Raw genomic sequence first — 18,678 nt, forward strand, 5'->3', positions numbered from 1 at the left:
ATTTTTGATCTCTCTCTCTCTCGCCGCGCTGTGCTCCTCTGTTCTCTCATTAGAAGAGACAGCCAGCGTGGCCCCCATAGCTCTTTACAGTGCATCCCCAAATGCTATCATTAGCATTTGATCCATCGCCTCGGAAAAAAAACTCACTGCATTTCAATCTCGACAACATTAGCTCTGTGCTCGTGGTCCCGCAACATTACAGCCATGGCCATTAGCAAAGAAGCTCAACATTAGATTTTTTTTTTGGGGGGGGGGGGCATGGATGAGCGCCTCTGTCTACAGTAATTACAGCTCGGCCAAATGTGGCTGTCTACATCCCGTCTCCGCAGCTGGTGACAGACGGGTGGAAACAAGGACAACTAAGAAGAAGTTGTGTCCTCTGCAGGCAAGTGAAAGAGATAAAAAAAAAAAAAAAAAAGAGAGAGCGGCCCCTCATATCTCTAATTTACACACAGCGCTATCTCGGCATCGGGACGAGCCAGCGGTCTTGGAGCAGGCCGCCATCAGTCACACTGTCACGCTGTCAGGAACTGTATTTGGAAGTTGCCCGGCGGAGCGCTAATAGGCTGCACAGCGAAGTTATCCACTGGCATGTTAAGTGTCCTCAAGGCAGCATTAGCCATCTGCATGCAGCCATAACGCCCCTTATAGCTTAATTAAGTCCTCCTGTGGATTTACAGGCCTCTAACTCAAGGCTGTGTGTTTCTCCTCAGTGTTTGGACAACATTTATCCTTCCTTTCACTCTCACCACTGGTGGATTCATCCTCGTGCACCAGGCTTGTTTCGCACCTACTTCATATAATCACATACAAGAACTCTGAGAAGGAGGCGGAAAAACAGAAACTCTTATTTACCTCCTGAAGGCTGTATTCAGGCTGCAGGGAATATCCAGACGACTTGACTTGTGAAAACCATTGGCGTGTTTCCAAAATACAAGAATCTGATTGGATGAGAGCCCACAGGTTAACCAATTAACTGGTCGAAAAGGAGACTTTATATTTGGTCCTCTGCAGTTGCTCTGAGTACTCATGGTGTTGTCCACCTGTGAACTTTGACTTTGAGCAAAACAAGGTTACAGCCAAAGAGCACCGCTCCTGTGAGGACTGACCCACATACTCTACATGTCCTCTGTGCCTCAGACACACAAACTTTATTTCACTCCCGTCACCCGACGTCTCTCTCATCCCTCTCGATGCAGCTTCTCTGTACACCACGTCAGTCAGGCTTTACTTTGAAGCCGAGCCTGTCCCTTCTGTAATTTGTTGTCGTGCGTTTGTTTATTTCTCACTGGCTGGCCTTCCCTCACCCTTTTCCTCGACACTGTCAATCTGGCTGGAGAATCTTTTTCTTTTGGCCAGCTGGGCCCAGAGAGCAGCGCTACATGGCCCCTCTGGCTTCCTCTAATCAAATGACCTCCAGAAACAGAAGAGAGCGCTTTAAAATATGGACGGGCTTTTATCAGGGACGCCCGATTTTGCCACTGCTGACTTTGACGTTTCCACTCCTCGTGATAAAGAGTGAGAAAGTATGAGGGGAGCGAAAACAACAGAGGCCATATTTTTAATCTCACTAAAAGTATTTAGAGCTCAGAGTACGCGATAACAAAATCCAACAGATTGTCAGGCCAACAAGTTATATAATAAATCAATATCTAATTAATGAGGAGAGTATAAATCACTGCGGCTCCTGATTTAATAATCAATAGTGCTATTTCTTACTCGTGCTCATGGCAGAATACTGCAATTGTAGCGGCTCTGCCAATTGTGTTAAATCAGTGGAGACAAAGGAGTTGATTATCCAGCTTATTTCATCCTCACAAAAAGACTTTAGACTCCACTAACATGTTTTTTTTTGGGGAGTAACTAGTGTCGCTGACACAATCCAGTAAATAAGTTATAGTGTTTTATTCATCGGCGCTCACCTCAGTTTCCCTCGGAGTTGCTAATTAAAAAAGTTTCAACAGTTCTACCTGAAAACACTGACATCTCCCTCACTGCTGGGGAAAAATAAAAAAAGTAATTTTCAATCTTTTGTGCTCATTCTATCACCACCCAAGTCATTTCAGTTATCGGCACCTCGCTCCGACTTTTCTCCAACCTGAACCTCGCAGTTGCAGAATAACTTGGCTCCCGCGCCTTTTTCCTCCAGAGCCATAATGGTGGAGAAGATTACATTCTATGAACACCACTCTCCCCTGCTGTTGTATCACTCTTACTGAAAAACTGAGGGGGGGAGAGCAAAAATTAAATAAATAAAATCCTGGGAGCTGTGGACTCCCCCCGCCCTGGCTTTCAGTTGTATCTCCCCTGTAGGCTGTGAGATGTCCAGATGTTAGTGAATCAGCGTGAGTCTGTCGAGCGGCTGGAAGGAACAGAATGTTTTTATTGATAATTGATCATTGAAGTGAGCAGCTGAACGTGCTGCAGAGGCAGATTGATTGTAAATCCTTCACCTTGCTGCTGCACCCTGAGGACGACATGTCTCCACTTCTTCCCACCATCCAGAAGTGAAGCCAAAACATGCCAATGCAGCCATCTTGAAAATGTAAGGTCTGTGCAGGTGCAAACTTACCAGATATTATAATTTTAAAATTGTATTTTTTATTTTAATTGATTGTTTGGTTCATATGCAATCCATTACACAGGAGGTAGAGCTTTTGAGCTATACCACAGCTGACCACCAGGTGACAATCAAGATGCTTTGGCTTCACTTTTGGGGAGGAGGCAGGTTGGAGATCGTTCTTTAGAGTCTATGGTCATATATATTTAAATCCACTCAGGTGTTTCAGATGTTTCTCTTTCCCACGACACTGTCCACTGTTCATATTCGCTCTGGCTTTCACTTTCATTTAAAAAAAAATCTCTAAGTCATTTGACAGGTGGCCGTTTTGTTGATGTCATCATGCATCCTGACTGCTGCATAAACCCACACGGGAAAATCCAATTCCAGTGTCTGACAGCAGGTCACGCTGCACTTTACTGTGTCCTATCGCTCATCCTGTCAAAGGAGCTTGTGACGAAATACATTTTAATGAATGTGACTTTGACCGAACCTTACAGACGATAAAAAAGAAAAAAACACAGAAGCATTTGTTCTGTAACAGATGATAAAATCTGCACGTTAACGTATCAAAGATTTATTCTTTATATTATATTTTCATTACACATCATTTATTTATTACGTATTTGTGGGGATTTCTCCTGGGATCAAGTCGAGCTGTAGAACTGATGAATATGTATCTACACTTCCAGACTTTACAAATTAGATTACACATTGTGCTTTATGTATGTGATCAGGCTGTATAATAAACATAGTGAATACAGTTATGACTGATTGTATTGGCTGTGTATACACTGGTGGGGAAAGTGAGTTGTAGTAACCCTGATTGTCCACCACTCCAGAATCACTTCTCATCACCGTTCATTGGGGTTTCAAGTTAATTAATTTCCCCTTTTTTTTTAACAAATCAGGGACGCTCCTCCACTCACAGGGTGATGCACATGCTACAATGGTTACCAATCAATCCTTGCTTGGGCGACTATAGATCAGAATATTGATTTCTCAGTATTTTCTCCCTAGATCTGGTTGAGTGGATTGTATTTTCTGTACATGGGAGTGTTGTTGTTGTAACTGAAGGGTGAATAATTCATTGTAATGTTCATTTTGCTGCTTTTGAGCAATTTGCAAAAGTAATTACATTGAGGTGGAAGCTGCCGTAAATTGAGATATTTTGAAAAACAACTATAGAAACCTGGAGCGTGAGCATTTTAAATACACTGAGACTGCCTGATGACACATATGTAATTATTGCTGCTGCAGTCTCCAATCTACTGTGCTCCTGTCGTTAAAAGAGGGTGGAGTTGGTTTCCAGGACCACGATGCCTCAATGCAAACTGGGAAAAAATAAATCCATGAAGTGCTTTCAAACAACTGCCACGGCCTGCTGGTCTCCAGTCGTGAGGAGGGATACAGTGCTCACACAGTGTACACAAACAGCAGACTTTGCCCTTGAGCTTGTAGACGCTCACATTCACTGACTATTCTTTAAGCACTGCTCCTGTAGGTTGTCTGCTACCATACACATCATTCATCCACAACCATATCAGCCCCCACACACTCCACCATTGTACCCCGGCAGCACAGAAGTGTAATGGCCTTTTATCGATTCTTCCTTCTCTCGCCGTCTTTCTTCTCTTTTCTTGCTCTGCTCTCTGCACCCCAATGAGAGGTTGTTAAGATAAGCTGCTGCGCGAGGAGGGAGCCATGCCCTTCTTTTTTGTTTGCGTCCAGAAGCTGTGTTGCAAGGGTGTGTTGGCGCTTGTGTCAGAGTTGCACGTATGCATATGCATCACATATGTTGTGTGGGCTGGTGTCTATTTAGCATACGTGTGTTGACGTGTTGTAGGCTAATAACACAATAACTTGGATTTACAAGGGTTTATCTGCTGTTCTGTGCAAATTGATCCAGGAATAAGAGACCCATTTCCTCCCAGGAGGGTATTAGGAAAGCAGCTGGGAGCCGGGGGGGGAGGGGGGTCAATCTATGGAAAAACGATACTGCCCTTTGTACCTCACGTCACTCAGGCTGTCATGTAAAATTCCACTTAATTTCAGTCAAGCGATTGTGTGTATTGTTATCGTTCATCTCGACTCACTCAAAATTCTAATCTTTGCGGCCGAGGCAGCATAATGGAGGCTGCTGGAGCTCTTGTAGACCTTTGTTTCTTTAATGGAGTTCCAGTGTTAATGGCTCATTAAGGAAAAACGGACCCTTTCCATCGCGCACACAGACACACACACTCACACCCACACTACACTTTATATAGGTACTTATTCGTCGCCTGAGACTGCACATTCTGTGTTATTATATAATCATGGGCAAAAATGTTCATTGTTTACATGAGGAAACGGGGATGAGAGTTGATGTGGAGGTCTCCAGTGTAGAGCGTCGGCTTTATAGGATGCAATGCACATAAATGTCATTTGAATATCGTGCGTGAAGAATGAGATCCGCTCTGAAGCTCAAGTGGAGAGAGGGAGGGCCGGCACAGTGTTTGCCTTCATTCTTTTTCCAAACCCCAAACGTGCACATTAACTGAAACATACACACCCACAACCTCTTCAGATATCATAGAGCCTGAAATGCATTAGAGGTGTAATGATTTTCCCTCAACTCTGTGCCGAATCAGGGCCGTTGCAAGAGGGAAGGAAAAGCAGGCAGGTGCCTGGGGACCTGGGCTGAGAGGTTGCCCCCCCCCCCCCCCCCACACACACACACACACACACACCCCATGAGAACGGCTGATTCACAACAACAAATTTGTATGAACTCCATTAATTCTATGATTGGACTCACCATGATTGGGCCCCATGCTAAAAGTAAAAGCTTACTGCCAAAAACTTTGAGATTTAGAAGACTGGGTGTTCATACAAATTTGTTGTTGTGCTCAGCGCCGTCGACCCACTGCGGGACAGTTCCCGGGTCTGAATCCCAGTTTGTCTTCTCCCTGTGTTTCTGTGGGTTTTCTCCTGGTACTCCTGCTCTCGTCCTGCAGTTCAAAAACATGCAGACCGGGGTTATGTTAATTGGAGACGTGTGAATGTTGGTTTGTCTCTGTATGGTGCCTCGTGATAGGCCTCTGCTGCGATTGGCTCCAGCTCGCTCCGCAACCCTTAAAGTATTAAGCGTTATAGATGAAGATTAGAATGTCTATCATGTATAATGTGTTGGCGGGGGGGGGGGGGTATGGTTTGATGTAAGGCCCCCCAAACACAACCCACAAAGTCCCTTGAAACACACCTGCACTGAACAGCACTAAATTGCTCACTTTTACCCAAACACATCACTTCATCTCTCCTTCGCCCCTTCCTCACTTCCAGCAGCAGGACCTCGTTTCCCTCGTGGCAGAACAAACACACTCACAGATTCTGTGAGAAAAATATGCGTTAGAACACCGACAGTCATTCACGCGTTTGAAACAATTCCTTCATGCGCACTGGGAAGAGAAAAAAAATCCCCAAACACTTTCAAACAAACATCCTCCATGGCCGAGCCGTCACCGGATGTGAGGAAGGCATCGCTCAGGGTTGTACACACACATACACTAACCTTTCCTCGAGCAGTGCTTCTGTGGGTCGCCTGCCACCTTGCGAGCCATTCATCCACAAAAAAAAAAATGATATGCCAAATATGTGAAGTAGGTAAGAAATCGCAAATTCAAGGTGAAATGTTGTGCTCCTGAAAAACAAAGATTGGAAGTTGTTGTTTATGTTTAAAAGACCCTGAATATATAACAGAATAAAACCTATGGTCCGCTTGTGTCAGAGCAGAGTCCTTTGTCTCCTCTGTGAGACTTTTGCTTCAAGTGTAAAAGGCCAAAGTCTAATTCCATTTCAGTCTTTTTCTCCTTTTCGATTATCCATAAAATGTTGTGGTTAAATAAGTTGTGTGTAATGTAAAATATAACTGAGAATTCAAGGCCCATTTTTCCAATATTCTGCTTTTATTTTATTGGGGATTTACAGTAACATCATACTGTGGTGAATCTCTTTAGATCAGGGCTTTTTCTATGAAGGAAAATAAAGCAGCCGTGCACTCACAAACGTTTGCCACCTGCAGAAGAGGGCGATAAATAATAGTCTCCCTTTTCCCATTCTTCAAAATGTTCCCAAGTGTAGAGTATCGACAATCTCTGTGAAGTGACTTCCATACGTGTCACAGAGATCGATCGTAAAACAGAAAAAACATGATGTGCAAGAGAGGAAGAAACAAGGCGGAGAGGACCTCTTATTAATAGGCTCTGGATTCTTTTATCTACAGTTGAGCTTTAAATTGTCTTTTTTTCTTTCACCGATAGAAACACGAGGGTAAAGACACAAAGCAAACACAAAGCTCTGACGTACAAAGAGCCGTCTTGAGACCAGTTTCCCTTTCAAAAGGTTTAGGCCTCTTAGTAGTATGCTATTGAAACTAAGCTGTGATGAACAGGAACCACTCTGACGGCAAATCCTCAGAACAAACCGACTCACCGAGAGCTGCAGGATTACCAGACGTTGTCTTAATTGATCTCATTATCTTGTCCCGGCTCCTCTCTCAGAGCGATCTGGTGATATCTCCTGAGCGGCTGCGATTTGACGTAAAGTATTAATGTCAATGGTTTTTTTCTTTCCTCACTTCAAATTAGTTTTGGGAAATCGCTGTGTGAAGACTCCGCTGACTGTGGTGTTAGTGTGGACCAGTCATTAAAGGTTGAATGACTGGTCCACACATCAGACTGTCTTACTATTACATACTGTATGTGAAGACGGTGTATAAATCCTCTTATGGCACCAGCTAGATATGAAGACTAAGGGGGGATTTCACATTTGTGTTTGGTCTGGACCTCTTGACTCTCCAGTTTAGTCTAAACCACGCAAGGTGAGAAAGGTGCCACCGAGCAACAGATGAAAATGTAATCAAGCTGAACCATGATCGGTTCGTTTGCCAAGGAAAACACTTTCTTGGATAGTTCGGACAAATTTGCATGTGAGACGATATTAATCAAGAGAAGGAGAAACAGAGGTTGCAGCGGCTCGCAGGTTTGAAGGCTTCGCCTCAGCATCATTAAGTATGAATGAGATTCATTCAGCTGGTTATGATATTACAGTGGCAACGAGATTCAATATTCTCAAGTACAGGTAGAGCCATGGGGGTGATGACTGGCCTAATGTATGTTGTACAAAGGTTTTTGGTCTGCTCCTTGAATTACAATGTAAAACAACAACTGAATCAGATGTAAACTTTGTAACACAGACATGGACCTTGGTTTAGACCATTTTTTAGACTTTCAGGTAGTTGGTATGTGAAGAAAGCGAACCTGCCAGACCTCTGCACCGGCCTCATCCTCTTGAGCTTCATGGCTTTTATTTCAATGCACAATAAAAGGATGGAAATAAGTAAAAAAAATCTAAAATTCATCAATAAAAGGTTTGTTGCAATAAAATTACATTTTTGAAATCCCCTTTTTTAATTGTAACTTTCTATTGATTGGATACATTTCTCACTTGTTAAGTATTTTATTGCACATATTAAATAATGAATTCATGTGTAATTTAGTTTTGTTTATTTGTAGATATTATCTTAATGCAAATTGATCATTTGTCAAATATTTTAATTGCCCAATTATTTAATGAAATGACTGATTTCATTTTCCTCAACACTGGGTCCCCTCCATTCACACATGTGGATTCATGTAATCACTGTAGTTGCAAATATTACTGCTTCTGGCTGCTCATTATAATGTTTGGCTACTTAAACAGATTTCAACGGGGCACGTGCTGCGATGTGATGTCTGTCAGCACTGGTAGAAGATGAGGTTAAAGAATATATCAAGAAAGAACATCAGCAGCAAGTTCTCTGATAAATATGTCATGATGTTTTTACATGTTACAACAAACAGGGTAAAGTTGTGGAGTTTTCTTTCCATTGTACTGATCTTTAACTCCTCAGATCTGTCAGCACATGGGGGGTCATGCTGTAATTGCCTCAGGTCTCACATTATGAATCAGCCTCCCCCTCAGCTGAGTCAGTGCTACTTTGAAAAACTTCTAAAAGGTTGTGCTGTTTTTTTTTTTTCTTCCTTTCTAATTTGTTGCTCACTACTCGCTGTTTTATTTTCTAGTAGAGTGCACTTAAGAGTGACTCACTCAGGTCATTTGCAGTGAAGACGCCGTCTTTGAGCTCCAGCTGAGTTCCTTTTATTCGACTCATTCTTTTCCCTTCTTAATGCCAGTCTTTGAACTAAATACGGGCATCTCGTCACTCTGTTTAATCTCCATCAGATCACTTCCCCTAATGTGTCCGTGTCAGTCAAAGACACTCGGCACATCAGGGAAGTGAAGAAAGGCTGATACACGCCGGTTAAAGTTGATGAGAGCTGGCGGCTCTTTGATTGAGCCCTCAAGGAAAATGGCGTGCAACGAGTCTGCTGTGATACCCGGGGGGGAACTACTGTCAAAGAACATTACCACATATGGTTTGTACAGTAAGGAGGAGTGAGATGGTGTTGGTGTATATGTATTTGCAGTGTCGGGGGGGCGGGCACAAAACTCAACTGGTTAAGGTGCTGACCCCTTCCCTTGAGCAGCGGGTTCCTGGTTCAACTGCCAAGCAGCCCTTCTCTCTCACCATGTGTCAGTTCTCTCTGTCACTGTTTTAATAAAGATTATAGGTTAAAATAAGATTAAGATGCATTTATTAGTCCCAAACACATGCACAGGCACACTCATGCAGGTAGGGAAATTTAATCTCTGCTTTTGACCCATCTGGTGCAGGACACACAGAGCAGTGAGCGACCATGTACGGCACTCGGGGAGCAGATGTTGGGGGAGTAAGGTGCCTTGCTCAGGGGCTCTAGACAGGGTAGGGAGAATCCTCTTGGATTTTTTGACAGATCAATCCAGGTTCATCTTTTGTTGTCTCTCCGCGGAGTCGAACCAGAGACGAACCAGACACCTTCTCTGCCCGTAGTCCAAGTTTCTAGCACTAGACCACCGCCTCTCACAAAATATATAAACAGAGTGACCAGCTTTAGAGAGAGAAGAGTTTGAAATGCTGCCGGACACGTCTGTATGAATATGATGGTGAACAGGTGACCAGAAACATCCAATCAGTTGATTAACGTGGCGCTGATGGAGCAGCAATAATAATGCAATCAGTATACATGAAAATGCAAAACGTGAAGTGATTGTTCACGCTTCAATTTATTGGTTGGTTTTGTTAATTTAATCTTTGTATGTTCATGCAACGTGCAGAGCTGTGGAAAGGCACTTTGAACTCCAGCCTTTTTCTGCTTGGATAATTTGCATTTATTTCTTTCCTTTGCAGGACACCGAGATCCTGAACACGGCCGTCCTCACGGGGCGCACGGTGGCCATGCCGGTGAAGGTGGTCACCGTCGGGACGGACGGAGCAGTCTCCGACGTGACGGAGTCCGTGGAGTGCAGGTCCACAGACGAACAGGTCATCAAGGTCAGTGGGGGGGGGGGGGCCGCCGGACGCTGCTTCTATTGGATCTTTTAAACTGCTTATCTGCTGCCTCCCTGTTCGTTGTTAACCTGTGTGGCTGCACGTGGGCCAGTGAGAGGAGTTAATGGTGCAGAGGTGGTTTGTGCACATTAGTCTCAGATGCAGGTCCCAACTTTCTGCCAGAAAAATTGGCTCCTGTTTGTTTTTCCTGTTTTTCGATGCAGGAAATTTAAAGTTTTTCCTCAGGCCTCGAATCAATATGTCAGATCATTTTTGAATGGGCAACATATTCTATTTTTAAAAATCATCTTGGGAAATGCTGTCTTTGTTGAACTTACTGCTAGAAGATAATGTTTTTCTTAAAGATAGTACTATAGTCATGATTTTGAATCCATAAAGAAGCCAAATCATATAATTTATCGATAAAGAAAATGAGACAACCATTACAGATACAGCTCATGTGGCGAACTAGTTAGACAAGGAAGGAAGGAAGGAAGGAAGGAAGGAAGGAAGGAAGGAAGGAAGGAAGGAAGGAAGGAAGGAAGGAAGGACGGAAGGGAGGACGAGAGGAAGAAAGGAACAAACTTTAAAGAAACTAACAACGAAACTGACTATTATAAAACCTTTGCTGAGGAAATTTTAAAAGGGAAGATTATTCTGGATTAATTGAGATTTTAATTGAAGCTACAACTATTAATGATCTTTTATTGGTAAGTCTATCAAATATTTTTTCAATTAACTCATTATCTTTCAATTAGTCATTTGTTTAATTTAATAATAACTAATAATCGTTACCTCTTAATTAATCTGTCAAGCTTTTATTCAAACAATCTCATAAAATATATAATTAACAATAAAAAAAACGCATGAAAAGTACAGTGGCAGTAATTAAGAGGCGTCTATCAATAATACAAACAGTAATCACATCACTCCGGCTCCATTATTTATGTACAGTGTGAATACATGAGGGGAAAGATGAGCGGTGTTTCCAGAGAGAGGGGGAGCGGAGCATAAAATGTCAGAACAATCACTGTAAAATAATGTAGATAAGACTGAAAAAAATTGAACTCTCCTATTCTCCGCTCGTTTTTCATCATCTTATAAACTGACATAAATACTTACTCATCTGATATGAGGCGAGGAGCTGAAACTCAACAGGACAGCCGCACTGATCTAAACACAAGTTGCTGCTCGTTCTTAACCGGGTAGAGTGACGGTAAATGCCCACAGACTAATGTTGAAATGATGGTGTTGCATTATACTGCACAGTCTTTTTACGAGCGCTCCGATATGGATTTGGACATTTTATTGCATAAAAGACACGATTTGACTGGAACGAGAAGAGTTCTCTCCTCAGCCAGCGTCTGCAACTTGCCAATAACACGAGTCTGAGAAACCATAAAGTGCTCGATTGATTTCCTGCTCGAGCAAGTTTCAAATCGCTGTACGTTGATTTTCATTGGCTTTCAGAAAGCTCGGGTAATTAATCCCAAACTGTATGGAATGCTGCAGAAGACGTCTTCATGTAAAATAAATATTACCAAACCACAAGTGTCAACGCTGTGAAAAGACTGAGCTTGAATCTGTTCATATCTGCCCTTCAACACGTCGCCATTGTGTCATGACAAGCAGGAAGAAAATGTTTTGAGAGAAATAAGAGAAAGTGTGTCGCGAGTGTTTCTGTGCACCATACGTGCACGTTAGAGAGAAGAGCCAGATCTCTCAAAGGGTTTAATAATCCAGTGAAGCAGCACACATTGTGGCGCTGACCTCGGCAGCGTGCTCGCCTTCCCACCCGTCTGGTTTGGGAACAGCGAGCGGCGCTCCTCCTCCTCTCTCCATCCAGTTTTTCAAAGGGGAACTCAAAATAAAACACTTTCTGATTGGAAGCTATATCTTCCTCCACTGTTTCACTCAAACTCTCCACCGTGGTGGTGACGTTATCCTGAAGTTATTCCAGTGTGATCCACACAAACACCCTCATAGAACCACATTCATTGTTTTCTCCGTTTCACAACGACAAACTGTGTTTATACTTTTCTGTTCTTTATTAATCGGACAGTACAATAATCCTTCAAGTGATTTTAATGCAATTATTCCAACAATTCACTTGTTCCTGATTCTCAAATTAATTTAATCAGTTCAATTTTTGTTTTCTATTATAACAAAACAAGAATCTAAAATTAGGTTTTTATTATTACTTCTTAAGCAATAATGCGTCTCAGACATCCTGTATAATTGAATATTAAATTAAAAAAAGTTTAGAAATACAAAAAATAAGTTTTATGAGTCATCTAATTACCTTACTAGTTGAATGTTATTCCACAGTGTCGTGAATAGAAACCTAAAAACTTGACATCTTCCACGCTGAGAACTTTTCCTTTTTAATTTATTTTATTTCTTTAAATCAAAGTTACAATCTCATTTGGGCAGAATCATGACAATCATCAAACAAAATGTGTTTGGAATAATAATGTGTCCATTTACCTCCATGCAAAGTCTGCTCCGGGGCCCGATCAGTAATAAAAGCCTCGGCTAATTGCCTGTTTTGATGGTGCGTGTCCTCCCTCCTCCGTTGAGCTGCTCTCCTCTGGACACGGTGCAGTGCAGTGGTGCACACCGGCGTCCTCCTCTGATCCATGCTGATGAGTTTGGTTAAAGCGGCTGCTGTTTGTCTTCTTCCCTTCCGATGCCCATCGCCTACCAGATCAGATATCAGGGTCATCAGACACGGGGTCTCTCCACGGACCCCTGCTGCTTCTGACTGGCTTCCAGCTCACGTCCACGTTTTGAGACCGAGCAAAACAAAATGCTGTTGGAATATATTTTAATAAAATGTTTATCGATCTTGGTCCGAACTGCATTTTGATGCTTCGCTAACATTGTTTTGTGGAAACTTTTATGCCAATGAAGCGCCTTTGGAATTTGAAGATGAATATTGGGCTTAACAAACAAAATCAAAGCAAGGAAGAGTTTGATCTCTCTTTAGAATAAGTTGCCCCTGCAGTGGATCTGATGAAGCACAGAGGCTCACGCAGGGAAGTCTTTAGATTTCAGAATGAAGCCAATTGCAGTTTGCTGCTGGAAACAAGAATGTCACTTGTTTCTGCAGAGCAAATCTTTTTCTACACAAATTAGATTTTGTAATGTCCGTACAGTAAGTTTCTCCGTGTGGCTCTGGATTCATTTCTACAAGCCTGTGTGAATAGCAACACAATGGGTTGTTTCCATGGAGAAGAGCCATTGATTTGTTTGCAGGTTTCATAACACTGCAGAGATCAGTCAAATGACATCGCCATGAGTCAAATGCTTCTTTTTCATGCAAAGCATAAGATGTTAGGATCTGAGTGAAATCCTGTTTGTTATAAACTCCGATAGCTTCCATAAGGAGAGATAAAGATGGCCTTGCTCTATTAACAGTGGAACAAGAGTGGACAGTGAAAGGCAGAGAGGGTTTGGAGTAAAAGCTTTGGGGGTGAGAGTAAGGGAGTGAGGTAGATTCACTTTCTGGACAGCATGGCATTAGAAACCCTGCCCATTACCGCATGTCCCCTAAGCACGTGTCCATTTTCGAACATGCACACGCTTCACGATTACACTCATTTACATGCAAACTACTATAATCCATTACCATCAACTCATCGCACTGAGCACATTATCCACTAAGCACCGGCGAGGGCGGACGGTGCCAATTCTTTAAATGAGTAAAACAATCTGAAGTAGTTCATTTAATTTTCAGATTGCATGTCCAGCCGGCGTACGGCAGTGAGGCCGGGCCGCTCCGTCCACCGACTGATCACACACTGGATCTACACCGTCAGTTACATGAGTGGAGTCACAGTTTGGATTTCCCTGAAGCCGCTCCGCTCCACACGGGAAAATAGATCCCAGTACAGTTTGGCTGCCTCACAGCTATTGAGCAGATCCCTCCCCTCTGCTGCCTGTGTCAGGTTTACATCAAGACAAATTGCATGTAAATACAATTATGTATATTATTCATTGTACTGATGAATGAATGAATAAATTAATTAGCAGAAAAGATTTCAGATGAAAAAAGGGAGAAAAACTGAGTAACATTCAAAGTGCATAACTCTGTCAAGGCCCGACAGTCGCCTTATGAAAATACACTTACTCACTAAATACAGATTTCATTTGGATCATAAATATCCGTATCCTGAACAAGCCAGATTTTCAAGCTCCATGAATTATTCGCTGAGAAAACTAATTCCCTGGATCTGCCCTGTGATCCGAATCCATAGGTTTTTCTTTTAGTTGCAATCTGGTCAACCGTTATTGCGTAATCCTGCTAATTAACAGACGTGGAGTTAATGATCTAAATCAGAGAGAAGCAACAGATCCACATATTTTACGAACATGGAAACCTTAAAGCCCTTTTTGTTAATATATAAATTAGACTTCAACCCAAATCCAAAGTTTAATTTTCGTTTTTCAAGCAAACTTTCCTTAACCACAAATTAAGACAAAGACTTTTGCTTTCACTCACGACTGTTGATCCAACCAAACTTAAATTAAAGTCTTCACCCTCTTTAATCATCATCCTTTTTGTTCTCATGCAGGAACATGCTAATAACACGTAGGATGTACAGCTATAGTGTTGTAGATTGAAAAGAGTGGGAGAGGAGGAGGAAGAGGAAACAAAGAGGAGGAGGAGGAGAAGGTGGAGGAGGAGGAGGAGAGAACTGACAGACACCAAGCTGTCAGTTTTGTTTTTAGAGGGAGGAGCTGGTTTGACATCATCTGAAAGTAAAGCTGCCAAGCTATATGCAAATAACTGGGGACAGATGACAGTCTCCTTGTTACTGCTTTATTTTTTATGTCGGCACAGAGGCATGTGCTGAAATTATCAGTTGAGCCAGTCAAGATGATAATGGCACTGGAGATGGAAATGAACTGAAAATGTGGGTGATTACAAACAAAGTTCGACGACTTGGCCGTCAGAAGGGGGAAAGTGTTTGAAGGGAAGATTCTGCCGCTTTGAAGATAATGACAAGACACTTCTGATGTTATCTGTTATATCATCTCCGCGCGCTGGAGCTGCATCTGAGGAACCTGGCTCACTGATTGGAGTTGTACTTTTATCCAGCCAATCTTGATTCGATCGGAGCGAGCGCTCGGTTGAAGCAGGTTTGTGTCTTTTCCTTGGCTCCATCTGTTGAGCTGGACCGAAGACAAAATACTTACGCTCATATTATCCGGCGTGCACTTGCTTTAAAGAAGAATCTGCCCGAACGCATAGAGAGGAGGAGACTCCAGGCTCCTCTGAAGCAAAGCCAAATCTTTCCACTATCAAGATATCTCAGATGAGGCCTGAAAAACTCCAGCCGGACGAAGGGACAGAATTTAATCTTCCCCCCAAAGCAGTTAAAATGACAAAATTAGACTTTTACAGCCCAGATAAATATTAATACGGCTTATTAGAGAGGCTGTAAGACAAGTTTGGAATACTACAAAAATATACATCTTTTGTCCAGTTTGAAATTGATCTTTCTTTGTCTCTCATCCTGTTATCCCTCTCCTGTTCTGTCCCTCAGGTGTCAGAGCGATGCGACTACGTGTACGTCAACGGAAAGGAGACGAGAGGGAGGAGCAGCGTGATGCTCAACTTCACCTACAGCTTCCTGAGTGCACAGCTGGAGATGAGCGTCTGGATGCCCCGCCTGCCGCTGCTCATCGACGTGGCCGACCCCGATCTCAGCCAGATCAAAGGATGGAGGGTCCCTTCTAGTGCCGGGAACAGGAGGTGAGACCTGCTTTTAAACTATGGTAATCGGCCGTGTGTGTTAAAGGTCCAGCTCGAGACTGGAGGTGCAAGAGATCGAACCAACGACCTTCTTGTGAGTGGACAACCCTCTGTACCCCCTGAACCAAAGCCGCCAGATCTGCTATTTCCAATATAACAAACCTGATCCTCAAACTTTCCAAAAACAATCCTAACCGCCCAGATGTGCCAAACCGCTGCTGCAGGAGCTGAATGGATTTTATCCAGTGTGCACCCATTTATCACAGGTTGGCTATTTAAAGACAGTCCCAGGTCGAGGCTGAATATCTTTATTTGTGTCATTAAACTGAGAAGTTTTTAATAATCCCTGCACGAGAATCCAAATACCATTCCTCACCTTGAAAATGTATGGATTCAGAAACATGAGGCGTAAAACACAGTCGCAGCGACGGTGGTGGTGGAATGAGCGTCTCATCATTCACTGGACTCGTCTCCCAAAAGAGACAAATTAATGATAATTATGAGCATCACAGAGCGTGGAGGGGAAAAACCCCTGAGGGTAAAGAAGTGATGAGAAGCCGATGATCTGTGCAGAGGGTCGTGAGGTGCTCAAGATGCTTCTAATTACAAATATGTCACTTTTGTTAATCGGAATGGCGCCAATTAGAACTGAAATTATATTCCAATTAAAAAAGGTGATCATTGAGACGAATTCTGGAATTTAAATGAAGCTGTTATTATTATGATCATTATTACCATCATCATTATTATTAAAATACTGTTTGAAAAGGTAAAGAGGAATGAGTCAGTGCCCCAGCGTTAAATAAGGAATTGAAACGTTTTCTTATCTGAGCCAGGGAATCACATAATGGGGATAATTAGAGGATGTGGCTCAAGAGTCACTTAAAGTTTATTTGGTATGAACAGATACAGTACAAAGAGAATTCAATAACAACAATTCAATGCAATGCATCACAACATGTGTTATTTTCCAATGACCATACCGACAATATCTTATTGTCATTCATTATCTCCAACAACTTATGGCTGTAGTAAATATCTTCAACTTCAACTACAATACAGTAAGTTCTAAATAATGTAGTAAGTGTTCATGTACTGTTTATAAAAACAAAGTAAGTGACATCATAGTGTTTCCACCATGTCACTGCTGTCCTTTCCCATTGGCTCACAACCCACAGGGTGGCGCTCTAACACAAATACCCCCTGTTACACATGAGCGGTCACGTCAGTCAAGTCTGTCGAGTGTATCACTGCATTCAGAACGCATGGCATGTGATGTGTAGCCGCCTGTTTGTAGGCTAACGAGAAAAAAGAAGTGCAAGCTAAATAACGGAGGTTTTCTTGGCAGAGGTTTATCGATGTGTGCGTGCATTAAATATGCACACGCTCATTCACATAAGCAAGCGAGCCACCTCATTACACCTTGGCTGACCCGTCACTCACTGCAGCAAACACGACCCGACCCCCGTGTTCCTGTTACCGGCCACAAATGTCACCTTGGGTTAGACCGGCGTCCCTTCACTGATGTGGAGTGAGGAGAACGGGGGGGGGAGGGGAGGGGGCGGCGGAGAGAGGGAGGGAGGTTAGGAACGATGCTAAGCCATTGGGCCACAGCATGTTAACCTGTCAGCGTGTTTTTCTGCCTGACCGGCCATGCCTCATTAAACCTAATGAAAACTGTCACTGTCCACCCCCGGCCACCTCACTGGTAGAGAGAGGGAGGGAGGGAGGGAGAGAGAGAGAGAGAGAGAGAGAGAGAGAGAGAGAGAGAGAGAGAGAGAGAGAGAGAGAGAGAGAGAGAGAGACAATGCTGGAATAAAAAGTGAGAGAGCGAGAGAAGTAGAGTGAGAGAGTTGAAAAATAGATAACAGGACAGTTGTATTCAAAAAACGTTTGTGAGGAAATACAGATTGAGAGTCTGACAATGACACAGCAATATAAAGCTGCTCGGGGACAGAGAGCGATGGGCGGTGAAGAGCGGATGGATAACAGTGATCAGCTCGCCCAACGACCTCGTCTTCATCAGCATGGTCGACTCTCCGGAGCAGATCTGTGTCCCGGGGCCGCGTCTTACCCGTCGTTGCAGCTCCCACAGCTCAACTCAAAGAACCAGAAACCATAATACAATATGTTGTTGTTGTTGTTGTTTACCTGCCATGACTGGGAGTCTGAGAGTGTATGTGTGTTATCATGGCGATGTCATTTGTGTATCTGTCCCATCTGTCTTGATTCTACATCCTGATAGCATCACAACTGTGCAAGATAGTGTCTGTGTGTGTGTGTGTGTGTGTGTGTTAGATCAAAACAAAGTTCAAACTTTGTAATGGCTCATGGTTGAAGACATCAAAATATTGACAGGTATCAGGCTCTACTTAATACTGACGTATTATACTAGGAGGCAAGGATGTAGTTTGGAGTTCTAATGATTTTTTTTGAAGTATTCAATCGTATAACTTTTTGTTTGGTGTGTGTGTGGGGGGGGGGGGAGAGGGGGGCTGCAGTTAAATCCAACAAAGTTTCTGTTCCTGCCCTCTGGAGTCTAATGTGGTTCTTTTAATGTTATAAAGGAATATATGAACTAGACCTAAACAAGAAAGAAGTAAAGGAAAAGGACAAAGGGTCTGAAAATTCAATGGTCTGACCTTGCAAAACATTCATTTGCTATAAAAACGTATACTCAGAGATCTATATCTACAAAGTGTTTGCTTTGGGCCAAATAAATGGCAGACACACGGCAAAATATCAGCTGCCCTTTGAAAGAAAATGAGAAAGCAAGCAAAGCTGCAGTTTGTCACTGCGAGCTGTTTTAATGGTTTTTGCTTCTGAAAACACTGGGAGACTCCGGGGGGGTCAGGCTCACCTGCAGCACAGAAGACGGTCGAGGCTCCGACTGCAGAAAATACATCAGAG

General features: G+C 42.9%; 1 protein-coding gene across 1 annotated transcript in view; it reads left to right on the forward strand.

Moving 5' to 3' along the window:
- Positions 1-18,678, forward strand: part of si:dkey-112m2.1 (transmembrane protein 132C) — an 86,429-nt gene that overhangs the window by 59,159 nt on the left and 8,592 nt on the right. Inside the window, exons 5-6 of the mRNA XM_062413270.1 lie at positions 9,867-10,010; positions 15,560-15,768. Of these exons, the coding sequence (XP_062269254.1) occupies positions 9,867-10,010; positions 15,560-15,768 (353 nt within the window). The remainder of the gene's footprint in view (positions 1-9,866; positions 10,011-15,559; positions 15,769-18,678) is intronic.

Source organism: Platichthys flesus, chromosome 19 (genome assembly GCF_949316205.1).
Source record: "Platichthys flesus chromosome 19, fPlaFle2.1, whole genome shotgun sequence".
NCBI classification, from domain to species: domain Eukaryota; kingdom Metazoa; phylum Chordata; class Actinopteri; order Pleuronectiformes; family Pleuronectidae; genus Platichthys; species Platichthys flesus.